General features: G+C 38.1%; 1 protein-coding gene across 4 annotated transcripts in view; it reads left to right on the forward strand.

The window, feature by feature from the left end:
- Nucleotides 1-23,851, forward strand: part of JMJD1C (jumonji domain containing 1C) — a 137,013-nt gene that overhangs the window by 38,649 nt on the left and 74,513 nt on the right. For all 4 annotated transcript variants that reach the window (XM_063307581.1, XM_063307580.1, XM_063307582.1 and 1 more), the window contains exon 2: nucleotides 7,888-8,052. Coding sequence is in view for 3 of the 4 variants with exons in the window: in XM_063307580.1 (XP_063163650.1) it covers nucleotides 7,888-8,052 (165 nt within the window). In the remaining variant the exon portion in view is untranslated. The remainder of the gene's footprint in view (nucleotides 1-7,887; nucleotides 8,053-23,851) is intronic.

Here is a 23,851-nt window from a genome sequence, read left to right on the forward strand (position 1 = left end):
CATATCGTGTCGATGTCTCAGAGTCCTGTTGTCAGCAATTGGTATTCCACTACTGTCTAGACATTCCTTTCTCTCTCTCATGGGATTCAATATGAAGGCTAACAAATCAGGTTTACAAAACACCTTCCAAAAATACTCTTTCCAGTTCATGTAAGATGCAGCTCATTCTTGCCAGGAGGCCCTCACTACGAAAATATCCCTTACCAGAGAAGCCATCTGCATAACCCACTGTTCATTTTCAGTATTCTCCCTCTTCCTTGGTCATGTCCTTCTAAAAGAAGGACAGAATAAAATGTCACCTGGGCTTCAGCCTCTTCACTTTCCTGCCTAGCACTCCATAGTCCTTTGCAGTGTCTTCCAGGCTAGGTCTGGTTTTGCCTTTTTTCTCTGTGTGAATGTGGAAAAGGATATTAGTGGACTTAAAGTGTCCTGAAAGTCTTTTTGTCATATCCCAAATGCATGTCCTAAGAAAGCAGCACACCTTTCTCTCCTTCAGATTGCTGTTTTAATTATTCTCATTGTGGAGTCTCAGATCACCACCTGCAGCTTCCTCCTTTCAGGGCAGGGGCAAGAGTCCTTCCTGTTACAGAGCCTCTAGTCGTTTTTCCCAGTCACTGAGGTATGTGGCAGCTACCTTCTCTTCTCTTGGGCCTCTGTCTTCTGTGAGGCTTCTTGGTACTGTTGTCCCTTCACAAGTGCTTCCTGTCTCCAATTTAAGAATTCTTCATCTTCTCCTTGAAAGGCTGGATATTGGACAGGTCCAGCTCTAACCCCTTCCCTTTCTTTACCAGAGGGTGTTCAGCCTACTCTTATAGCATATGTATGTAGTCTTCAGAGAGGAAAACTAACATGGCACATTCTCTGTAGGTTGTGAGAGCAATTCCTTCCATCTTCATGTTTCTCTGATGAACAACAAACAAAAAAGTGCATCCCCTTCCTCAGCTCTTTTGGGGGTAATTAAATTTGAATAATAAACTAAACTAAACTCCTGTTTGCTCTCCCTCTTTGTTGACTCAGTGCAGCTAATCATTCTCTGTCTGCCGAATGACAGTTTGCACAAACTGACAGTAAATTGTAGTTGCAAATATAGGAAAAACAGATAAAAATGGTGGTCTTCTCCAGTTGGTGTTCTATATTTTGCCTGCATTCAACCCAAAGGAGTGAAGGCATTCAATCACTGATGATCAGAAAGTATCTCTTCCTCTTTCCTATATTATGGGAGATTATATAATGGTTTAAAAACATGGTTAAAACAGTTCCCCCAAAATCAAGACTTAAGTCTTACGACAATACTGCAAAATGTGACATCATAAAGCCTACAACAGAAACAGAATTAACTTCAGTGACATGGTATAGGTTTTCACAGATATTTTCATGTCTATGAAATCAAACAAGAAAGGATCAAAATTACATTTGTAAGTTAGCTTATCATTTTTCATTGATGGTATTGGTTTCATTTTTATCTGTCAATGCAGAAAAATCTTAAGTAAAATTTCAGTTAATTTGAAATTAACTGAACATTCTTGAACTAAGGTCCAAAATAAAATTACTGCCATACCAAGTTGCCAAATGGCTTTTATATATTATTTCAAAAATTTAAGCTTCTTTAAGGAAAAGTAATAATGTTTATAAGTATTTCTTCAAAAAGTTTATCTGCTATTATCAGCCTGTTAGAAGTATTTCTTTGGAGCTGCTTATAGTGCTAAGAGTTGTATAGCTCCATTGATTGCTTCCATACTGGTGAAATCTGACCTTCAACAGATGTTTGAGAAACTGCCAGTGTTCTCTGTGATCAGTAGACTAAACAGCCCCCCCCCCCATTTTTGGCAGAAACCTTAACCTGCATTAATAACTTAGTATAGCAATGTTAATGGATTTAAAAACACTGTGTACTTAAAGGGAAAAACTGTTTAGGTAGGTGGGTGGGTGGGTGGGTGGATGGATATGACAGAAATTCTGTGTGTGTGTTTCTCATGTATATATATATATATATATGAGAAACACACACACAGAATTTCTGTCATATATATGTATTTTGTATGTATGTATGTATGACAGAAATTAATTATTCTACCCTGCTCTGGTCAGACTCTGTTTGGAGTCCTTTCTCCAGTTCTGGGCACCACAGTTCAAAAAGTATAGTAACAAATTGGATCAAACTGAGCGATAGCTATCAACATGGTGAAGAATCTGGAAATTACAACCTACGAAGAATGGTTAAAGGGTCTGGGTATGTCTAGTGTAGAAATAACAACTAAGGAGAGATGCGATAACAGTCTTTAGGTAATCACACAGAAGAGAGAGTGGACTTGCTCGGTGTGGTCCCAGAGGGCAGTACCAGAACCAAACTATCAGGAAGCAAGTTCAGGCTAGACATCAGGGGAAAATGTCTGACTGTATGAACAGGAACAAGCTGCCACACCAGTTGGTGAGTTGTTCTTCACTTAGAGGTTTTCGAAGAGAGGCTGTAAGAGATGCTCTAAGGCAGGGGTCATTTTCTGTAAAGGGACAGATAGTAAATATTTTAGGCTTTACGGGCCAAGAAGCAGAATTGAGGATATTATGTAGGTACTTGTATAACAAATGAGAAAACGAATTTCCACAATGTTTTAATTGATGGAATTAAAAATATAATAAATTAATATAACTTAATTCTGTTAGATTCTTCTCTTGATGCTTGCTTTTTACAATGTCATTACATTGCAAATTAATCACTTCCAATTGAAGGTTAGATGGAAGCTCCTCAGTTGCACAGTTAAATGGATTTTGAAATATGGACATTTCTTTTACACTTACATCAAGGTCCAAAAAGTGCTGCTAGAACTATAGTTAGGGCTCGGAAAATATATCTGCTGGAAATTTGTGTGGGGATGGAGATCTCGCTTCTTGTTTTAACTTTCGGCAGCACAGGAAGTGTATAAAGCCGCTTAAAATTATTTGTGATTCAAACAATGTTAGTTGTCAAAATTACTTTACCGTAGTATAAGTGCTGTTCTGCCTTGTCATTTTAGGTTGAATTCATTAAGAAATATTATCAAGTCTGCAGCAAAAGGTAATTTCCAAAGCCATTCAGTGTTCAATGCTAGTAATAGAAGGCAATTCTTCTCATTCAGAAAAATTTCAATCATGGCCCTGAGCTCAAAAAATCACAACACAGGTAGTCCTCAGGTGACTGTTCAAAGTTACAACAGCACTGACCAGTACTCAAAGTTCCAGCTGTTGCAGTACCCCCATGGTCACATGAACAAAATCCAGGTGCTTGGCAACCAGCTCACACTTATGACCGGTTGCAGTCACGTGATCGCCATAAGTCCCCCCCCCCCCGCCTTTCTTTGCTTGCACGCACTGTGCCCTCCTTCCCCCCTTCGCTCGCACACACCCCACACCCTCTTTCCCCAGCCTTCCTGTGATTACACACGCACCATGCGCCCTCTTTCCACAGCCTCCCTACAATCACACACATGCATCCACCAGCGCCCTCCTTCCCCAACTCATGCATGGCCTGTGCTGGGCCTCCCAGGGCCTCTCCCACCCCCCTGCAGCACCCCCACACCTTATCTGTGACTTCCTCTGCTTCCTGCTTAACGACCCGTGCACCTTGGGATACAACGATAACTGGGACTGCCTGGATTGCTGCAGTCATGTGGCATTGAACTTTACGACCACATCGCTTAGCAGTCCTGGTCCCAATTGCAGTTGTAATTCGATGACTACCTATAAAACTTTTCCACTGCTAAGTCATCAAACTGCTGTGTGGCAGGGCAAGTTGGGATATTCAGCTTCCGTTTCTGACAAAAACTCATGGAACTGACGGTCCACAAAAGTGAATGAAGTTCACCATTGATAGTGTTGGTTCAATAATAACACGATAGATTCAAATATTTTCCACAAAGTACCTGCTGATGAATAATAGTGAATAAACATAAGCTTTAAAAAACTTACATTTTCACAAGCTATGTAAATTCGTCCTATTAACCCTTTTTGTTCTCCACATATTTTTACCACCATCAGTTATAATATATCTTAGCAGACTCCACTTCGGGTTGTACTGAATTCGTGTTTTCTCAACTTCTTTGAAACTATTTTCACTCGTAGTTGTTCCACACAGACTATTCATAGAGGCTAATTCTTCATTTCCTTGAATCAACAACAACAACTGAACAGTATTGGTAACATCTGTCAACTCTCCTGGAGCCAAGAAAACTACTCAAAATCATTTGCCTTTTTAATTGATTGTTGATGTTGCTCCCAATGTCTTCAACACTTGGAGCAGCTGTTCTGGCAATCTTACGTTTATTTTCTCTGGACACATTTCTTCAGCTGCTACAATCAAACACAATTTAATTAACTCACAATCAGTAAATAGCTTTCCTTGTTGGCTAACAAATGAACCACACAGAAACTTACTTTGGTTGCAGACTTATTTTTTTTATTTTTGTAAAGAAATTCTGCGTAATGAGTATTCCATTTTAAATATTATCATTTTTCTGACCGTTGCCTTCCTTTGAGTTGGGAATATTGTGATAAGTGCTTAGTCTCATAATGTCAATGTATACTATATTCTTTCAGCACAGTAATACAGGTGGTCCTTGACTTACAACCATTTGTTCAGCGACTGTTCAAAATTATGACAGTGCTGAGCTAACGTGGTTGTGACTGGTCCTTGGAGTTACAGCCATCCCAACATCCCCGTGGTCACGTGATCATGATCTGGGTGCTTGGCAACCAATTCGCACTTATGACCAGTTGCCAAGCACCGCATGATCACATGATTGCCATTTGCGACCCTCCCTGCCAGCTTCCCCAGAAAGTCGTTGAGGTAAGTCTCTTCCACCCATGCACCCTCCCCAGCCCTTCTGCACTCACACCACACTGGCCACTCGCACACCCTCCCCAACCTGTGTCGCACCTCTTGTGCACCACCATGCACCTTCCCCCACACCTCTGCACATCCCCTCACTCCCTCCCCCACCCAGCAGCAACCCCTTACTTGCCTACAGCCTGGGACTTGCAACTTTCTGCCTGCTTCCCCACTGACTTTGGTTGTGGGAAGCTGGCAGGAAGTTGTCTTGCCTAACAACCATGGGATTCAATTAACAACAGCAACTGGAACTGCAGGGACTGCCGTCGCTAAGCAATGCAGTCACACTTTACGACCACATCCCTTAATGATGCAACTTCTGGTCCCAATTGTCATCATAAGTCGAGAACTACCTGTAGTGTCATTGCATAATAAACATAATGCTTTATTTATTTATTTGGTGATAAAATGTTGAGATACCGCAATACGTATGGCACTCAAAATATTGTGTTACTGTGATTTGTATTGCACTGAACAGCAGTGCAAAGCAGTGTCAGCAGTACATAAGGTCCCTGTCATAGCTACTCAGGTCTGCTGTTGTACTCCAAAAGCAGCCAGAGGCAGTACATAAAGAAATTAGTGTGACCATGTTCCAATAAAACTTTATATAAAATTCAAATTTCAGTGTCCATAAATAATTTTCACAAGTCACCAAATATTCTTTGATTTTGTTTAACCATTTTAAAATGTAATAACCTTTCTTATCTTACAGGCTATACAAAAATAGGTAGCGGGCTGAAATTGGCCCACAGACTGTAGTTTGCCAACTCCTGCTTTAGGGGATCCTAGGTTGAGCGGGGGCATGGACTAGATTATCTCTAAAGTCACTGTAATGACTGTATTACTCGGTCTGCCATTAAGGTCAATTCATACGGGATTATGGTAGAAGTCTAATAGAGAGTAGCATACAGAACAGTGAAAAAGTTGCGAATGAAAGTTCCCACTTTTTCCCTAAGTTAAACAACCCAATGAGTACAATTCCCCCTTCCCTCTCTCAGGCATGCAGCCCCCCTCTTCATGCCAGTCAGTTCCACTTCACACAGTTGTCTCCAACCGTTCGGCAGCTTGACCTTGGATACCAGAGATAGTCCAAACAAGATGTTTTCACACTCCTGGCATGTTCCCCCTCCTGACTCCACTGACCCGCAAGTAAGTCCCAACACATGTTAGTTCCATTCATGCATGCGAGTCCATTCAGATGTTCTGGGTACATTTGATTGGGGAGCATGAGAGTCACTTTGAACCCTAGATTCTATTACTGGGGATTTGCTAAAAGAATTACCATACAACATTGAAAGGAGAATCCTATATCTGATCTGTAGAAATGGGTTGTTGTGTATTGTCAGCATTGAAATTACTATTTTTGTGTAACAAAAGGAAAAGACTTTCGAACAATGGCCAAAGATTTTGAAGTTTTGTTTACAGCCTTTTTTTTCCCCTTTCTCCCTCTTTTCTCCCCTTTTATATCATTTCACCAATAGTGTGTACACTTTCTATTTTTTTTGTTCAGCATGATAAGAATAAGATTTCAGAATGCACCAAAAGAAAAAGAAGAAATTCAAAAAAAGGTGAAATGGGGATGGGGACATAAAGAGTGATAAACCCACCCATAAGCAAATACCCCACCTGAAAGAAAGGATTGATTTATAAATAAACAAAAACAAAAGAGAAGGGAGAAAAGAAGAAAAAACCCAAAGAAAATCAAGGTGTTAGTGGTAGAGATATGAAAGTAGAAGACAAATTCACGAATACAAAATAAGATTCAACAAAGCAAAGCATCCACTTGGAAGACAGGAAAGCTCAACCATAGGGCGAAAGGAAGGGACACCTTAAGTCCAATACAGAATCGGGGATAGGGAGGAATCAGCCAAGTGTTACAACTGCAGCAGTTGCTCTCGGCTTTTTAGTGTTTAATCTGCCAGGCAGGGAAAGTAGAAATAAGTCACCATTCTGTGCTGTCTCTTATTTCTCTTGACATTCTCATTTGTAATAATGCTTCTCTCCCTTTCTTTAGAGGGCATTAAAACCAAATGTGCTTTTGAGGAGATTTTTGGGGTGCAGTGGCACTCTTGGATGCTGTGTAGGAGAAGGATGTGTTTGGGTCCTTCCGGTGGACATCCTCTAACATGCAGTAACACTTCTATATAATATTGTATTTCATGATAATATCTGAGGAGTAGTTTATCCTTATAGGAATTAATAGTAACTGTGGGAATAATGTACATTATCATTTTCATTTCCCGCTATTGACATGCTTTTGTTAGTACCGAAGTACTTCAGAAATACGTTACTGAATTTAGGGTCATGTATTCAGAATAACAGTCCCTAAAAAACTGAACTATTACCATAACATGTTGTGAGTGCTGGAATCCCTTGTATAATGTAGAACTTCGATAGTGATTATTTCTGGTTGAACATGTATTCTCATACATACTTTTTATGAACAGAAAACTTTTTAAAAGTTGGTCATTTTCTTGCAAAGCAAGATTAAATTAACATATATACTTTGCTGTATATTTCTGTTAGGCCATCTCTTTTCTAACCTCCTCCTGTGAAGGAGAAGGAATATGTTTGTCAGCTTTTTTATATCTATTACTTGCATTCTTTGTTCTCAAACGTATCACATTTTATTGTACGTAGGGTGGGGTTTTTTTTAATTTCATCAAGATTTAAAAGACTAGGAATGAAATAATTTAGAAATGTTCTAAATATCAAATGAGAGCCAGTTTGGTGTAGTGGTTAAGGCATCAGGCTAGAAACCAGGAGACCGTGAGTTCTAGTCCCACCTTAGGCACAAAGCCAGCTGGGTGACCTTGGGCCAGTCACTTTCTCTCAGCCCTAGGAAGGAGGCAATGGCAAACCACTTCAGAAAAACCTTGCCAGGAAAACTTCAGGGACTTGTCCAGGCAGTCTCTGAGATTCAGACATGATCAAACAGATTAAAAAAAAATCAAATAAAATATTCTTCTAGTTTTCTTTGAGTACAGCTGTGCAGTAATAATCGTTTGATAAATTTATGTTTCTAGGTATATGTGGAATTTGATGATCTTGAATGGGAAAAACGAGAATGGGTTAAAGTTTATGAAGATTTTGCAGCTTTCCTCGTGGAATACCAGCTGATCTGGGCAAAGAGAAAGGATCCTAGCCAGTCTCAGGGATCAAAGATCAAGCATATTCAGTGGCCTGCACTGGTAAGATGTGTAACTTATGTTTTAACTTCCATTGATATTTTTTTAGAAAATACAGTAGTGTTATTTTGTAGTTTGTAATTTGTAAATCAGTGTGTTTGTAAAAACTTCTGGTAATGCAATACATCTAATTTGAGGGTATATAATTGTAGTATTCTTACTTCAATGATTAGAAAAGCTATGCAGCCTATTTTTCTTTCGTTAAGTTCTAAAATCAGCTTGGGTCTTGATCGTAGACAGTGCAAATCTCCTGTTTGGGATGCAGTGTTGCTTGACTCTGTTTTGGCCCTTCGTGAACTCCATATTGAAAATATTCTACCCATTTGCTATTGGTACTATTCCTGTGGCTTGACCCTAGTAAAAAGGCTGCTGAATCCATTATAGGTAATTAAGTTTATCATCTGTGCTCCTTATGATTTCTGTATCAAAGAACCTGTAGGCCTCTTTGGACATCAGTTTCACTAAAACTGATACTACTTATTTCATTGATTTATGGTCAGAAAACAAAAAAACTTCAGTACATAGGGAGAGAATTACAGAAAGAAGTTAATAAAAGGATTCTAAAACCTTGACAAAAAATCAACACACCATCACCAAAGTCAGGTCCAGAGCCTTATAATAGTGATTGTAATCAAGTAAACTTCATTACATTCCTAGAGATTTCAGATGAAAAGTCAGCATATGAAAAGAAATTACTTTAGTTTTGTCGAAGCCCTCAAAATAATTAAGAATTGGGGATATCCACGCCAGGCACGATAAAAGGGGCATGAAGTAACCTGAGTGCTCTTCTGCTTATAGCAGAAGTAATTTTGTAAAGATAGGGAGCATGAAAGGGGTATAAAAGAGGAGACTTTTGGCTAAGATCAAATGTGCTTTACTACTATTTCTACTTAGTTGCATATCTGGAGACTAGCATTAGGAAGTTAAAAAAAAGATTATTTCTCATGTTAAACAAGTCTTTTCATATTTATCTTGAAATATCTTATCTTGAAACCAGTCCCTCTGGTGGGAGGAGATGGATGGTGACAGATTTGACAAATAAATTGCAAAAAAATGTTGGGGAGTCAAATGGAGAAAACTCTGAAGATTTTAATAATAGAGAAAAGTATAAATATTTTCTCTATTATTACATGCTGCTACAAACCTTGACAATTCAGGTCTTTAGTCTAGAACAACAGCTGTTCTTGTTTCTGTCCTTAATAAGGATCAGGTATAAGAATCTGCTAGCCATTTTTTGTTTCTGCAGAAATTTGTGATGCTCTCAGGACTTCGCTTGTTCATCTTCATGATCACTGTGCAAAGTTACTGGCTTTCACATACATGTTACCCTCATTTCTTACTCTTGTGAGGACCTCTGCAAGCAGCTTACTATAGATGATAGCTGTACTGAATATTGTGTGAACAAACAAGGAGACTTGGGTTGCACAGTTTCTTTCTCCTAGCTGTTTCCATCTGTAATTCATGAATTCCCGGAAAATCCATCCAATGGCAATCCATCTTGCATTAACTTAGCCAATCCCTGAGTAAGACTCCCAGTGTGATTACAGATACAAGCTTCACTGAAATGATTGCTTCCCTATCTTCAAATATTAGGGGTTCTCATCAGTGGATTTGTTTGGCATGGTAAGGAATACAAATTCCCTTCAGTTTTATTGCCATCTAGGGCAGAGCAGATGCCCTCTAGGAACTTACTTTTTTAATCCTTGTTACAGGGTGTTTTTTACTTACCATTCTTGTTCTTATTAGTTCCATGGGTTTTCCACAAAGTCTACCACTATCACTTCATGGTAGCGATCATGGTGTTTTTCAGGACCCAGTTTACATCTCATGTTGCAATTTTTTTTAATAATGTGCTCCTGATCGGTGCATTTGAACAAGCTGATCTATATTTTTGCATGTTTTTGTTTGTTATTTTGAGTTTCTTCATGCTGTAGCTTGTAGGAATGAATTTTTATGAAGGACTAGATATGATAGTCTTTTTGCAACTTGAATATCCTCCAGGTATGTGCATTTCAACTTCAAGGATTCCCCAGCCATTGCTGGGAGGATTGGATTTAAACAAAAACAGAACATAGACATAACATTTTTCTTAACTTTAGCCATTTAAGTTCACTCTTACATGGAGTTCTTTTGTATTTATTTAAAATAATTATTTTAGTCATATGGCATAATCAATGTCTTGGTTACTTAGATAAACAAAATATGTAATCTCAAAGGACTGCCAAGTGTTTGGTTTATGCACTTTTTCTTCTAAGATACATTGATTAAATCTATTATAATGATTGGGAAAAGATGAGGATTTGATTGTTCAGAGAATAATAAAATAAAAGGCCTTTGATAATCGAGTGCATTTGAAATTTTCGGGCAAGTTTTGGTTTTTGAGGGGACGCGGTGGTGCTGCGGGTTAAACCGCTGAGCTTGCCGATCGGAAGGTCGGCGGTTCGAATCCGCATGACGGGGTGAGCTCCCGTTGCTAGTCCCAGCTCCTGCCAACCTAACAGTTCGAAACATGCAAATGTGAGTAGATTAATAGGTACCGCTTTGGCGGGCAGGTAACGGCGTTCCGTGTAGTCATGCCAGCCACATGACCACGGAAGTGTCTACGGACAAACGCCGGCTCTTCGGCTTTGAAACGGAGATGAGCACCGCCCCCTAGAGTCGGACACGACTGGACTTAATGTCAAGGGAAACCTTTACCTTTTACCTTTGGTTTAATAGGGTTTTCCTTCTTTCATTAATTGGATTAAAATGTATTATTCTAATCCTTTTGCCAAGGTTATTACAAGTAAAATAATTTCTTCACCTATTCATCTGTCTCATGGAACTTTTCAAGGATGCCCTTTATTTTCTCTTACATTAGTTTTATATTTAAACCATTGGCCTGGTCTATCAGGTAATCAGAGAATATTCTGGCCAAATGACTGTACTCATAAATGGCTCCACATCAGCTTGAAGAGCACTGTCAAGTGGAATGCTATAAGACTTGTACTGCAACATTTTTATTTATCACAAATTAAACATGAGCCAACAGTGTGACACAGTTGGCAATATGGCCAGAGCTACCTTGGGGCATATTAACAGTAACTTAAAAGTCCAGATCACCAGAACTAATTGTCCCAGTCTTTCTGCTTTGGTCAGGCCCACTTGGAATGCTCAATCCAGTTCTGAGCATTGCAGTCCAAAAACGTTATTGACAAATTGAAGTGAATTTAGAGGAAAACTACCAGGACTGGAAACACAAGTCCTATGAGGAACGGTTGAAAGAACTAAATATGTTTAGCCTGGGAAAAAGAAGACTAAGGTGATATATGATAGCAGTCTCCAGATGCCAAAAGGGTTGTGATACAGAAGAGGGAATGGATTTGTTCTCTCTTGCCTCAGAGCAGATAAGGTTACGTATTAGGAGGAATTTTTCAATAGCTGTTAACCAGTGCCATAGGTTGCTTCATGAAGTAGTCTGCTCCCTTTTGCTGGAGTAGTCTTCAAACAGGCTGGATAGCAATCTGAAATATTTTAGCAGATGTTGTATCAAAGAATAGTTAATTTGTTCCATCCACCTGTGTGATTCTATGAAAAGCAGCTAGAATTGAACACCAACTCTTATATGATGATTCTGTATTTTGTCTTTTATCCATAATTAAGCATTTCTATACCAAAATTTACAGAAATGATATACTGTAATAATGGTAAAGCATTGGGCAATTCAATTCTCATATAAGTTTCACTATATTTATGGAAATTTGTCAACATTGGGGTTTTACTTGATATTTTAATTCTCTAAAATATCTGGGAATAATCACTCCAAGTAAACTTTGTAGATGTAAATACATCAAATCAAGTATATCAGAATAATATTGATATAAAAATTAGACATATTTTGACTTCAATCTCTGTATAGAATAATCAAGTAAAAAAAATGGGCAAATTAGAATCTTACTATGTCATAACTGTATTTCTAGCATTAGCAGGACATATTTGGAATTCACTGTGGCTGAAATTTAATTTTGACCCTTATTCTCATGACAATTTCAGTTTAAAAATTGCAGGTAATTTTTTTAATTATTCATAGGCTAATGGAGGTATTAATGCTTACCAAGATTTTAAACTGTTTGAGCTATTGCAGAAGGAATTTGGATTTGATCTGTATACATTAGCAGCATTTAAAACTTCTAATTATCATTGAAAGGTACTTTGGACAATTCCAGATCTTCCATATTTTTAATAGGAGTTTTTAAGGTTGCTAAGGTTGGTTATTTGCATGGATTTAGGAATAAAAATTTGGAGTACCTCATACTAACAAATAAATGGTTAAGGATCTTAAAAATTTCTTACGGTTTTTAACATTTTAGGCTCTTGAGATTTTATTAATTTTTTAATTCATAATAAAATCTTAAAATGAGGTTAATTCAACAAAATATTTTTTCATGTTTATTAATTTCCTCAGAATGTTTAGAAAAAGTTGCTAATTTCATTATGCTGAAAGTGTAAAATGTAAAGTGTAAAATGATGGATATACTTGCATATATGATAAAAAGTTCTCCCACTATTGTCCAGTTTTGATTTAATATTTTATTAATGTGGTTTTGGGAGGAGGAATGAGATTTAAAGATGTTAGTGTGCTCTTGAGTTATATACTAAACATTTGGAATTTATCAATAAATGAAGAGTTTTGAATTTATCATACATAGATGTAGCGAAGATTATTCTGATAAGGTGAAAAGACAGCGCCACCTCAGACTTAACAGTCTTGGATTGATGCTGTGTGTTGGTTTTGACTCTCTATTGACATAATGGAAAGATTGACCAGTATTATTCTGCATGGTTAAGGTTTAATGCTGTGTTTAAAAATTGAGCTCTTTATGTATCTTATCCTTCCTTCCTTCCTTCCATCCTTCCTTTTTTTTTTTAAGTTTGTATATCAAAGGAAAATAGATACATTAATAATTAATGTGAGTTCCTGCAGGCATGCCAGCCATATCCCTTATAAAGCCAGGGAAGAGGGGCGGAAAGAGTTAGCAATTCCATAACTAAAGAAAGGGAAGACAGAGTTCAGCACCATCCCTTCTATAAGCAGAGACTTCATGAAGGTGAACTGATCCCCTTTTGCACACTGGACAGTGTGCAAAAGAGGAGGTCCAAGACATGTACAGCTAGGAATTAAGCTTCAAAGGATAAGAAAGAATCTTCTCTTTTAGACCTCACTAGTCCCTGTATTCCTCCCAGAATCACTGGGAGTCAGGCAACATATAAATATACATTAATATTATGGTTGGTCACACAGTCAGTCAGATGTCCAGACTGGATTTGGCATTTTTGTCCACCTGTTGAGTCCTTCCCAAAGACCTGGGATAGGCAGATGTTGTTTAATAATATTTCAGGTATCATTGCAGGATGTAAGTCTTTTGCAATTGACTGGTGGTGATTTTATCAGTGCCAGTGGTGTTCAAGTGGTGCTCCAAATGTTTTGGAATTGCACCCAAGGCGCCTATTACTATTGCTACTATCTTTGCTTTCTTTTGCCATAGTTGTCCTACTTCTCTTTGCAGGTCTTTTTATTTTGTGATTTTCTCCAGTTCTTTCTCTTCTATTCTGCTGTCTCCAGGTATTGCAGTGTCCACTATGCAGACTTTTTTATCTTTCTTATCAATAATTGTTAAGTCTGGGGTGTTGTGTGGCAGATGCATGTCGTCTGTTTGAATTCTAAAGTCCCAGAGGACTTTAGCTTCTTCGTTTTCTATTACTTAGTCTATTTTGCGGTCCTTCCAGTTCTTGCTTGCAGGCAGGTGGTATTTCTTGCAGATATTCCACTGCACCATTGTTGCTACATTGTCATGCCATTGTTTGTAATCAGTCTATATGATCTTCTTGCAGCAGCTAACTAGGTAATCCACTGTTTCTTCAGCTTCTTTGCAGAGACGGCATTTGCTGTCTGTTGCTGTCTTTTCAATTCCGCTTTATATGCATTTGTTCTTAAGGCTTGGTCTTGTGAAGCCAGAATTAGCCCCTATGTCTCTTTCTTCAACTTTCCTGCTCTTAGTCATTGCCAGGTCTTATTGTTATCTGTTTTGCCTACTAGTTTTTAATGTAGTGGCCATGTAATACTTTGCCTTGCCATGTCTCTTTTCTATTCTTCGTTTGGTCTTTCTTATAGGCCAGTTTGGTCTCTTTGGCATTCAGTAAGCCTTCATGGTGTACTAGCTTTAGTACATCTTCTTCACTGTCATTCTTCCAATGCCCTTTTTTCTTCAACTGTCTGGTGTACTTGTAACATTCCCCACCCACCTGTGCTCCTTGGTAAATAGAATCTGTTAATATCACTGCATGTATGAAGGGCATGATTCATTGTCCTTATTTTTCTGGTTTTCCTATCCAGGGCTTCTAGTTCAGCTTGAGTCCAGTCCATTATTCCAACTGTATATCTAATGACTGGAATTGCCAAAATAGCCTTGATGGTATGTCCGCCACTGAGTTTGGACTTTAAGATCTTCTTTACTCTTCTGATGTATTTGCTACTAATCTTCTTCTTGACTTCAGTGTGCTTGATGTTGTCAGCCTGAAGGATGCCCAAGTATTTGTAATGATCTTCTTCATCCAGATTCTTGATGTTATTTCCACAGGACATCTTGATTCCTTTAGTTTTCACTATTTTTCCCTTATTAATGTCAAGGGTGGCATATTTGTCCAGTTTTGCAACTCCATTGCAATATCTTGGCTGTATATTTGGACAATGATGAGCAGTGATTCCATTTCAGATAGTGTTTTTCCATACAGCTTCAGATCGTCCATGTAAAGGAAGTAGGATAGCCTGGCAGATGTTTTTGATGTTTGATAGCCATGGCCTGATTTGTTCAGTATGGTTGACAGAAGAATCAGTGTAATGACAAACAGTAGTGGTGATAGTGAGTATCCTTGAAAGATTCCTCTCTTGATGTTAACTCTCCCAGTCTATCACCATTGACCAGTGACTGTCTTTCATTGTGCCATTGATCTTTGCACAAAGTTTCTGATGTTTCTATTGACTCCTGTTATTTCTGGGCACTTGATTATCCAGTTATGTGACAGGGAGTCAAATGCCTCCTTCATCAATTGAAACTTTGTTCAGCTTGGTCTTCCTTCTCTTACAGTTTTCCAAAATCATCTTGTTAGTTAGGAACTGATCTTATGTCCCTCTGCTGTTTGGGAGGTTTCTTTTCTGCTCAGATGGAAAGAGCTTGTTTTCAACTAGATGCTCTTGGACTGCATCAACTACAACACCAGTTAGCAATTTTAAAGTTGTTGGTAAGCAGGTAAGTGGCCTGTAGTTGCCTGGCGCTGCCCCTTTTGTTGGATCTTTCATTATCAGGTGGGTTTTGCCGTATTTTGCTCCTGCCAACCTAGCAGTTCGAAAACATGCAAATGTGAGTAGACTAATAGGTTCCGCTTCGGCGGGCAGGTAATGGCGTTCCATTTAGTCATGCCAGCCACATGACCATGGAAGTGTCTACGGACAAACGCCGGCTCTTCGGCTTTGAAACGGAGATGAGCACCGCCCCCTAGAGTCGGACATAACTGGACTTAATGTCAAGGGAAACCTTTACCTTTGCCATATTTTAACCAATCTTCAATTTCACCTCCTTTCAGTATGTTGTTAAACTGCTTGGCAGTGAGTGGGTGCAGACCAGTCAGATGTTTCAACCAAAAATCATGCATCTTAACCTGGTGCTGACCAATCCTTGATCTTCCTTGCCCTTTTCTCCACCATTTCTGCTGTTATTACAAGTTCTTTCACTCAGCTTCTTTTTTTTTCCTTCTCCACCTCCTTTATCCAAGCTGCATTCTTGTTGTATTTTTTTGGGTTGTCCCGTAGCTGCACCCAGAATTGCACTGTTTCTTCTTTGTCAGGTGTTCGCTGGTTCATTGCAGTCTCTCCATTGATGGATCAGCAGAAACATTTCTGATTTGACTGAAATTGGAGATTCTGCCTGCAGTGTGCAATTCAAACTTTGTATCTGCCGCTTTCCTTGGCTATGGCTGTTATTTGCTGCTTTATTATTTCAAGTGCTTCCTAGATCTTCCTTGCCTCTAGGTGATATTTCTAGATTAGGTATTCTTTGTTCTTACTGTTCTTCAGCTTCTTTTCTTTCATCTGTTCTAGCTTGCTTGCCTCTGATCTCAGCACGCTGATCTTATTTTCCAACCTCATCTTCCATTTTGGTGATGCACTGTTTGGTTTTTTTCTTGTTTGTTGATTTTGCATCCAAGATCTTCAGTCATAACTGCAGCTGTGCTGTACATCAGTTCGTTTGTTTCTTGCAGTGAGCTGGTGCTTATATTTGATATCATGGTATTGGCATCTTTTAATACTTGTGCTAGCTGTTTTTTTGTAACAATCTTCAATGTGGGCAACCTTATTCTGTTGTTTTTGTGCTTAGATACTAAGTTGTCTTTTTTGGTTCAATTCCTCTTGTTTTTCACTTAGAGGAGTTTGTTTTTTCTGAGGAGAAGGTAGAGGAGAGGGTGCCTGGTTTGGGAATGAAAACGGTTCAATAGCAATGCTGGCTTCCTCTGCTACCAACTCCTCATGGTTTATGTCTACTGTCTGAGCTGCTTCTGGCAAGGCTTTGATTTCTTTGCCCTGGGTAGACCTTTGCAGTTCTTCCAATTCTACTTCTTTGAATACTTTATTTCGTATTATAAACCGGTGTTAATCTGCTAGCCTCTGTTCTGTTATTTCTGATTATGCATGTTGTTCTTTCCAGAACTACTGCATTCTTTTCAGATAGCTTCTTGTTGGACTTGATTTGTAATAGCAAAACATTATTTCTTTGTTTTCAGTCTTTGTATATTTGCAACAAGTAAGCAACTTTTCTTCCAGTGGTCATACAGCTGCTGGCCGTGGTTGCTCGGCCAACAGTCCTGAGTCCTGTAGCCCACTTGTCATCAGATGACCAGGAAATCCAACACCTAGCGCAGTCCTTGTTGACCTGGGCAATAGCTGATCCGGTATAAGTTTCCGTAAGTTACGTCTCACCATATGGGAGAGACATTCTTCATCTGGCTCCTCTGAGGAGATGTCTAGTATGGTTGAACCTCTGGCATAGCTCTCTTCTTCCTCAAAGTATGCAAGCCCCACAACCACATCCAGGTAGTGCTTCACTGGAGGTTTGTTGTTGTTGTTATTTATTATTATTATTATTCCTGGGGATTTACATACCCCATCTGTCCTTCCTGTTTCTTATGTGCTCAGAGCATCCATCTTCTCTTCTCTTCTGCATCCAGTAGATGGGGAAGAGTGGCCTCAGCAGTGGGTATGAGAATTGAGAGTTAGAATTCTCAAAGCAATGTCATACATAATCATTACAAGTAAGAAGTGGTTATATAGTACATAATAGATAAATACATAATTCAAATAAAGCATCAAATAAAATGTTCATTTCTTATAATCAAATGCCTTCCTGAAGAAGCAAATCTTCACCAACCTGGTCGGTCAGTTGGTTAGTTAGTTAATTTGATCTACATCCCATCAACTAAGTTGAATCCTATGTAATCCTATATGTCACTGACCAGAAATTTGCCATCATCATCTGCTGGAATCATGGTAAAACAAAAGTTCCTTTCCAAACCATTCTCACCAGGTAGTTCAGAAAAGTAATTGTCAATGATTTTGGATTTTGCCAAGAGATTTAGCATTAATAACAGGGATGTACTCCATTTTTTTAGCTCCTGGTATAGATAATCTTAACAGAGTAACAGAACTGTTAAAACAGATTAAAAATAATCTAAATGATTTGTTTCATCCAGGAATACTTGGAGCTCAGATGCACACTCAAATCATAACTAATTCAGATTTCAGATTTTTATAAACTTGTCCTTTCTGTTCTTCCTTTACTCCCCTTAATAGTTGTGAATTTTCATGCTGGTGTTTTGTATACCAGCTCAGATAAACTTATTTATGTAATGGAATTTTCAGAACTACTAATAAAGAAGATAAGCTAATAGTGATACAGGCAGTCCTCCCTTAATGACCCTAATTGGGATTGGCAACTCTGTCGTTAAGTGAAGCTGTCATTAAGCAAAACATATGACCACAACTTGCGACCCCTGCCAGCTTTCCCATTGACTTTGCTTATCAGAAGCTGGTTGGGAAGGTCACAAATGGTGATCGCATGACTGCGGGACTCTGTGACTGTCGTAAATGCGTGATGGTTGCCAAGTGCCCAAATTGCAATCAAGTGACCACAGGGACACTGTGATGGTCATAAGTGTGAGGTCCAGCTGTAAGTCAGTTTTTTTCAGTGCTATCATAACTTCAAACGGTCACTAAACGAATGGTCATTAGTTAAGCAAGGACTTCCTGTATTTTATAACAATGAAAATCTTGATATTTTCAAAGAAACTTTCAATAATAACATTAGTGCTTTTATCTAAGGCAGATTAATATGTAAATGGGGGGGAAAAACCCATGTTAAAGAAAAATGTTAGCTAGTTAGCTCAAGTTGGTCGTTCCTTTTCAAGGATATTAATAAGATATTTCATATTTTGGCTGACTGGAGGGCACACACAGTAGTCATTCCAATTTATAAAAACAAAGTAGGCTAGCCTAGTCTAATTACAGACATATTAGCTTGATAACTATACTTAGTAAATCATAAGCAAAATTTCTCTATTTTAATCTCCTTGATTAAGTTGAGAGAACTCTTAAGGAACAGGCAGGATTTATGAATGACAGATAGTGACCAATGTTTAGTTTGTCCTATTAAGGCAGTGTAACTAGTCCAATTTCTACCCACAGCAACAATGCTGTGCGGTAAGTCTTTGCAAAAACACACACACAGTCATTTCTGGCACGTTACTGGAACAAGCATTTGTCTGCAGATAACTTGGGGTGCTTACCAGTGAAGCACTGCCAGAGAGTGAGCACCTCAAGTATTTTGATGGTGCTCGTAAGGGAATGATTGCAGTCTTTAAAGTTTTCCATGCACATTCTCTGTTGTGTTTAGATCAGCATTTTCAGAAAACTGGTTGTGCTGGAGGTTACAGTCAAATGTCATAGGTGTGGAGTCCTTGGTGCTCTCTGAACTTGGTTGTTTGGTTGCAGATGTTTTATTTCCCAACTTGCAGACATTTCATTACCCAATTAGGTAACATCATCAGTGTAGTGGCACTGATGACGTTACCTAGTTGGATAATGAAACGTCTGCAACGAAACAACCAAGCTCAGAGAGCACCAAGGACTCCACAGTTCACCCCTGAGCTACATATATTCTCTTCTTATTAAAAGTCATAGGGCCTGGCTGTCTGAGGGACCACCTTTCTCCTATTGTTTCTGCCCATGCTGTAAGTTTCACAGAATGAGCATGCTCCTGTATTTAAAACAGTGTCATCCTAGGGCACTTAGGTGGCATGCCTTCTCTTTTGTGATGCATATCCTCTGAAACTGCATCCCCCCTTCCCCCCATAGATTTGAGTTGGTTGCACCCTGCTGTCCTTTAAATGGGCCTTGAAGGCCTGACTCTTTCCCTAGGCGCTGTTTTAGGGAGCACTGTGTTAGCCTTTGTGGGAATTTTATCATTATGATAAGGTGCTTTAGTCCCTTCTTTTAAAAAAATGTATTCAATATTGTTTTGAAATACATATGCTGCCCAGAGTTGTTTGACTTAGACAACCTATACATTTGTTTTATAAATAAATAACGTTTCTCAGACCTGCCTTGCCCCTTCAGTGAGGGGCGGCTAATGTCTCTGTCGCACGTTCTCAGTTTCTGGCTGAAATTAACTTTTTCCCCAGTAGATCTTGACTCATTCTTTTAGAACATTTTAAATCCAGATGGTTAAGAAGCAAAATGGGAAAACTCTGGTTTTGGGTCTTCTCACTGAACAGCATTTTCCTGCTAGGCTTTGGTATACTAAGACATTCATTGGGGAGTTGATTGCTGAGTTGATCGCAGTTCAGTTTCCAGTCTGCTGGATTACGAAAAGCAGAACAATGGCAGCCTTCTTTCTTTTTTTCATCGTTGAGCCTTCTTTTTAAAAGATTTGATGTTTCGTCCTCTGTAGTGTTATTTGGAATATGTCATAACATCTCTGTTTCGCAGTACCTGTGTCCTTGTGAGATAGGCTCTGTAGAAACTTTGAGTCATATAATGTTCCATTGTTCATTTTACAGGGATCAGCAGGCTCTGCTGCTTTATCCTATCCTTCAGAGGATTTAAGGCAGGGAGCTTGGCTACTATCTTTCTTACCTGTTGGCTGATCTTTATCACAATATTACCTTAGAGTCGCTAAATTTTTGCATATATATGTGTCATTTGCCACTCCCTAGGTTATGAAATACCATTACAGTGTTTTGTTTTGTATTTTTTCTGTACTCTGTTTTAATTACAATCAGGTCATTGACTGTAAATAATTTTAAATGTGTATATACATAAAAACTGTTGGTTTAGACATTTGTTAAAAAGTCAATAATTAATTGACATACCCAGTTCCCCTCCTGAATCTATGTTCTGTATATTTTTAAAAGAATATTTGTTTGCAACTACATTCATTTCTCTGAATATACATGAAAATGTTCTTTCTGCTCTCAGAGCAAATGATGTAAAGATAGACAGAATTTTGAAATTAATTTTAAAATATTTTGAAACATGATAAAGAAATAGATATGTGATTCCATGTATATATCCTCACAATAACTGATATGCACAGGGAAAAACATACTGCAAGTAGTCTAAGTGCTGGTCCAGGACTTATTGTCATCACAGACTTCACCTTCTCCAAACTTAAAAAGAGTGAAGCATTTTGAAATATCTGTGCCTTCCTAGAGTTGCAGTTCTGGATTATTGGGTCTTTTTATTGAACTAGATCATTCAGTGGAAAAATAGACAGAAGAGAAGTAAAACATAGGTTGAAGGCAAAATGAATTGAAACTAATCTGTATGCTTTATAAAACTACTGTAATGAACCAAGTGTCTGGGCATTCGAAGTCTGTCTGGAAATAGTCAAGAGATACATGTTCTTCATTTAAACTACAGGAAAGAGAGCCACCTATTGACCATGATAGCTAATCCTGACAGATACATGTGGGGTTCTTTTATGAAAGAGAGTATTCTTGTTGAAGGATATCATATACTGTGCATGACATTTTCAGAATGTTGTTCATCTTGTGATTCTTAATGGTACACATTTATTACGTTATGTCCATAAATATATGTGTTGTCTTAATTTAAACCATGATCAGATTATGATGTTTCACTCAGTTTGCTAGTGCTAATTCTGCTATTTTAAATTATTAACTTTGTGATTGTTATTGCTTTACTGTTAGAAGGATTATAAAATATTAATCAATGTGAAACAAGGTTGACCTATTTACCTGTTATGACAGAATGCATTTCAAAAAAATAACATTTCTCTGCTAAATGTATTACCACAATGAAGTCCAAATGTTCACTTCCATATGAAGTATTTTATTACATTTTGTTACAGTATCTGAAAGTTTTTTGGAACCGAACTGTCAAAATTGTTCTTGTATTACAAATGTTATAGCAAGCACAAAATTTGCTAAGGTACATGAAATTAAAAACATTTTCAGTGGTATTGAATTTGATTGCTTATATAGAATTGTTTGACCCTGACATTAAAAAACTAAGGCATATAATCTCCTGCAGTTTTTTTTTTAAGTTGTCCTAGAGGAAATGATTTAGAAGGAACACTGGCTGTTAGAATTGGAAATTGCATGTGCATGTGTTCTGCAGTAAGCCTATAGAGTCAGAAAATAATAACGTCCATCTGAGATGGCTATGACTCACTGAGTCACTTCCTCATCACTTCTTAGTGTGTAAGTGGAATATAAACATTTGTAGGTTGTAGTAGTTATAACTCACAGATTTTCTGCACAAATACGTTTATATCAATTACAGTCTCATTGTTTCTGATACTAGTAAAATAGTACGGTAATACTGAGCTCTTCCAGACATGGTACAACGTAGTATGCACCTGTATTTTATTTTCTCCATATATCAATGTTTTTTCCTTTGTTACAAATGGGTGCAGGGCAAGTTGTTTTGAAAAAGATAAGCAGTTACTCAACTTCCTCATCCTTTCTAAATATTACTAGTAATGCTGTAACTTTCCCTCTCCTCCCCACCTTTGGAGGCATTTTCTTCCTCTTGATTTGTTTCCCTTTTCAAATGGGTTTTGAAATGGTGGGAATACCAGTGCTGCGAACAAATGAAATAGACTTTCTCACAATTTATAAGTAACATGTTTTTTGTATTAGAATTCCATCTATACTGCATGTTTCAGTTTTTTTGCTGATTGCTGTTGGATGGAATAAATGTCACTTTGAAAGAGGTTGGTACCTGTTACCTTGTGTTTGTGAGTCAAATTGTGGAAGTATGGGAGTGTAGATCATGCTAATTTAAGCAAATATTTAAACAAATATCAGTCTCATTTTTGGAGAATTACAGTAAAAGTTTGTGCATTCTGTATACTGTGGATTTTCTGAATCCATCTGAATCCGTTCCACCTTGTTCTGTATACTGACATTTCGTTAGTCACTCCATTGTATGACATGCATAAGAAACTAGTTATATAACTATATTGGTTTTCTTGAATCTTTCTGCAGGTTTAATTACCATTATCCATACTATCTTGTTGAGATGTTATTTTTTTGTGGGTAGTTTCTGTCTTTTCTGTGATGTCTCAGCATTTTGCTCAGCTCTTTTGCTGTTTATGTGGTCTATATGGAAATTTGGTTGATAAGGCTGATTATTTTTTAGAACGCTGAACTCAGATCTGACTTTTTTTCTCCAAATCCCAGTAAGATTGTGGATATCTTGTTTAATATTGGTTTCATACTGGTAATAATTTGAATGTACTTAGGAGTTCTTCTGGAATTCTCTCTGGATTTCTAGTAGTGACAGTTCAAGAATGCCTTTATCAGATAACACAGGAACCCCAGTCATGTTTTTAATGCCTCCCTCACTTTGGTTTACAAAATGGAATTCAAATATAAGTAGGAATGTGGTGGTAATTTTGGTGAGATACAAAGTAGTGTCCTCCAAATTATGATGTCTGTGATAACTTGTTAGTCTTGGTCTACAGATTTTTTCCCCTTTGAGAATACAGTGTTTTCAGGAAATCTAAATATCACTTTCAAATGTTTTGTTTCTAGTTCAGGAAAATGAGATTTCACCACTTCTCTAACCCAGATAGCATTTCTATAAAAAAAAGTAAGTGCAGCATGGATTATGGCTTTGTGAGCAGCATGGCCTTGTTGGCTAGTGCCCACACAGCACCATTTAGAACAGTTACCTCAAAGCTGACTTTCTCATTCTCTTCCCCCACCCCCTTATGTTGAGTAACTGCAAAACAGTAACAGAAGTGTCAGCATCTGGAATTACAGCCAGCCCAAGAGAGAAGAAAAATGTGTAAGTTGTCACCTCTAGTTGATGTGCTGCAAAATGCCTCACTATAAAAGTTAATTAAAAGGCTTTTTGGGCAAAGTATAAATTAAAGGAACAAACAAAAAAGTCGAAAGCTAGAAGCCAGTTTGATGTCCAAAAGATTCTGGGCTACGTGGGTAAAAGAAATGTTAGAATATAGCCAGTTTTAACTTAGTTGGGCTTGGTGTCTAGCATATGCATCCTACTGCTGCTGTCATTCTCTATCCTGCTTTTCTGCTACTTCTATATGAGCAGAAAGGTCTTTCTCTCACTGGTTTGCTTTGGAAACTGGTTTGGGGTTTGGGGAGCATCTTCCCAAGTATTGCAAGACAAGACAAATTGCCTAACTGGAAAACAAAATAGGTCCATAGTCAAACAGCCAAA

The sequence above is a fragment of the Candoia aspera genome, chromosome 6 (genome assembly GCF_035149785.1).
Source record: "Candoia aspera isolate rCanAsp1 chromosome 6, rCanAsp1.hap2, whole genome shotgun sequence".
NCBI classification, from domain to species: domain Eukaryota; kingdom Metazoa; phylum Chordata; class Lepidosauria; order Squamata; family Boidae; genus Candoia; species Candoia aspera.